The sequence below is a fragment of the Marmota marmota genome, unplaced genomic scaffold (genome assembly GCF_001458135.2).
Source record: "Marmota marmota marmota unplaced genomic scaffold, marMar, whole genome shotgun sequence".
NCBI lineage: Eukaryota > Metazoa > Chordata > Mammalia > Rodentia > Sciuridae > Marmota > Marmota marmota.
In genome coordinates, this window is record NW_026000079.1 from 1,292,790 (window position 1) to 1,295,658 (window position 2,869).

At 52.3% G+C, this 2,869-nt stretch overlaps 1 protein-coding gene across 1 annotated transcript in view; it reads left to right on the plus strand.

Moving 5' to 3' along the window:
• Insrr (insulin receptor related receptor) overlaps window positions 1–2,869 on the plus strand; it is a 19,496-nt gene that overhangs the window by 7,929 nt on the left and 8,698 nt on the right. The window contains exons 6-7 of the mRNA XM_015502642.2: window positions 1,034–1,326; window positions 1,607–1,733. Of these exons, the coding sequence (XP_015358128.1) occupies window positions 1,034–1,326; window positions 1,607–1,733 (420 nt within the window). The remainder of the gene's footprint in view (window positions 1–1,033; window positions 1,327–1,606; window positions 1,734–2,869) is intronic.

Consider the following 2,869-nt stretch of genomic DNA (forward strand, 5'->3'; position numbering starts at 1 on the left):
GCAAGTTTAACACAACTTATTTCTTAGGGGCGGCTGTGAATATTACTTAGATTGTTATGTGTAAAGTACTTAAAATAATTCCTGGAACGCAGTATATACAATACAAATCAAAGTTACATAGAACTCCATAAGGATTGGCCATAATTGTTAACATCCAATCCTGCGTAACATGTCTGCATAGCATGTCTTGCCTGGGTTTTAAACTCACTCCCACTAACAACTGGACAAGACCTACCCAGAATGTAGCCAGGATTTTTCAAAATAAAAAGAATGCTTTAAATTAGCATCACAGTAGTGCACGCCTGTAATCCCAATGACTCAGGATCTGAGATAGGAAGATCACAAGTTCAAGGACAGTCTGGTCAATTTAGTAAGACCCTATCTCAAAATTTAAAAAAATAAAACAAAAAGGCTACAAATGTAGCTTAGTAGTAAAACGCTCCTGGGTTCAATCCCCAGTACTAAAATAATAAGGATAAATAATCAATCAATTAATGAATTAACATCAGCCAGAGCGTGGTAGCTCATGCCTATAATCTCAGCAGTGCAGAAGGCTGAAGCAGGAGGATTGCAAGTTCAAGACCAGCCTCAGCAACTTAGTGAGACCCTGTCTCAAAATAAAAAATAAAAAGGGTTGGGATGTGGCTCAGTGGTAAACCTCCTTGGGTTCAATAACCAGTATCTCCCCCAACACACACACCCCAAAAGTTAGCATTAGTCAGGTGCTTTCCTGTTACATTGTCGGTTACACCTAGAGGTGCCCACACCCCAGCCTGAGACCCACTGCCTCAGGATGAGTACCATCTCTCCTGTGTCCCCCAAATCAGGATGGAGCAAGTGTTCCAAGTGAGATGAAGTCAGGAAGGAAACAGGGTAGCTCTTGAGCCCATTTCACTGATGGGAACTACAGAGAGGACAGATGGCCTGCCAGACATCACACTCCTGGTCAGTAGCACAGAGTGGGTGTGCCCAAGCCCCCCACCCCTGTGCTCTGGCTGTGAGAGGCTGCCCAGACCCAGCACCGCCCCTCCAGGAGGAGCCCCAAAGCCACCCCCTTTGGCACCCCCAGCCCCTACCTCCCTACAGAACAAGGTCGCCTGGCCTCCCCCAGGAACTACACTCTGTACGTGCTGGACAACCAGAACCTGCAACAGCTGGGGTCCTGGGTGGCCACTGGCCTCACCATTCCTGTGGGCAAGATCTACTTTGCCTTCAATCCGCGCCTCTGCTTGGAGCACATCTACCGATTGGAGGAGGTGACGGGCACCCGGGGTCGGCAAAACAAGGCTGAGATCAACCCCCGCACCAATGGAGACCGCGCTGCCTGTAAGGCCCGGGACCCGTCCCCAGAGCGAGCAGCGCTCACAATGCCACGCGACCCCAAGGCACAGCGGGACGCGACCCCAAGGCACAGCGGGACGCTCAGGCGCGCTGCCATCCCCACACCCTGCAACGCACCAGGCACAGGCACTCGGGTGGGAGGGGTCGCTTGAAGGGGACAGCCACTTTGGAGGTCCCGTGGTGGGTGGGATGCCTTGGGGCAGGGTGGGGCTCGAGCAGGTGACAGGAGCGTTGGGAGCAGTGTTTACCCGGTCCCTGAGCCCAGGCCAGACTCGCACCCTGCGCTTCGTGTCCAACGTGACGGAGACGGACCGCATCCTGCTGCGCTGGGAGCGCTACGAGCCGCTGGAGGCCCGCGACCTGCTCAGCTTCATCGTCTACTACAAGGAGTCGTGAGTACCCGGCGGGGCCGCCACCCAGGCCCGCCAGGGAGGGACCGGCCGGAGGCCGACGAGGGCCGGGCGCCTGGGCTCCGGAGGGCCGGAAGCTAGGACCCCCAAGTGACATTTCAGTGTGGGGCCCACACCAAGGGACGAAGAGGACCGTCAGGGCTTCTGGGAGCTGCGATCCCTCTGCTGGAAGGCTTGATAATTAAACTTCAATTCACTATGCTAATGCTCCACACTGACCACACGCTCCTGCCCCAGCAGTGGTTTGGGGAGTGCCCATTAATTTGGCCAGTTTTAAGAGCAGCTCTGCCAGCACTTCATTAAAGCCGGAGAAAGGGAGGGTGCTGAGATGGCCAGGGACCGGTTGCTTGTTTCCTTGAAGAGAATGAAATGACCCTAGCAACAGGGATCATAGTTAGAACACAGAAGAATTCCCCTCCAAACATGGCTAGGAATCAAAAAGAGGGGAGATGGATTTTGGAGGGCAGGCTGGGCAGGCAGGAGTGAGAAATTCTCTCTCCCAGGTAGAGAAGATGCAGCCATCTGGCTTGGAAAGACTGTCTATGAATCAAAATTGGGAAGTCTTATTTTTTTTTCCTTAGGTCCTGTCTTAGGGGGAGGGTGGGAGGCTTCCTCAGTGGTGGGTGACTGGAGCTAGCATGAGGGGCTGGAGAATTTGAACAATATAAATTCTGAATTGTCTAGTCCCCAGTACAGCCTATAAGTCTGCATTGCCAAAGAGCTTCCAGGTGATGCTGAAGGTGCTGGTTCATGGATCACATTTTAAAAAGCACTGACAGGGCCTGCAATGTGAATGGCATCCCCAACTCATGAAGTTCCCAACTGCACAACTCTGCACAGATGCTTTTGGGCAACAAGAGCAGAGAATCATGGGGATCCTCCAGGGACTCCCTAATATTACTGCCTTGCAATGTGACTGCTGTGCTCCCCCAGATGCATGCACTATGATCCTGACTCATCCATAGCATTGATTCTGCACCTCTACACACTTGCTCCTGGACTATTCTGCCTCCACTGAGGCCCTTCTTGCTGAGCCTAAAACCCTCCACTCAGGCCCTTCCTGCTGAGACTAAAACCCTCCACTCGCTTTCTTTTTTCTTTTTTTTTTTTTTTTTTTT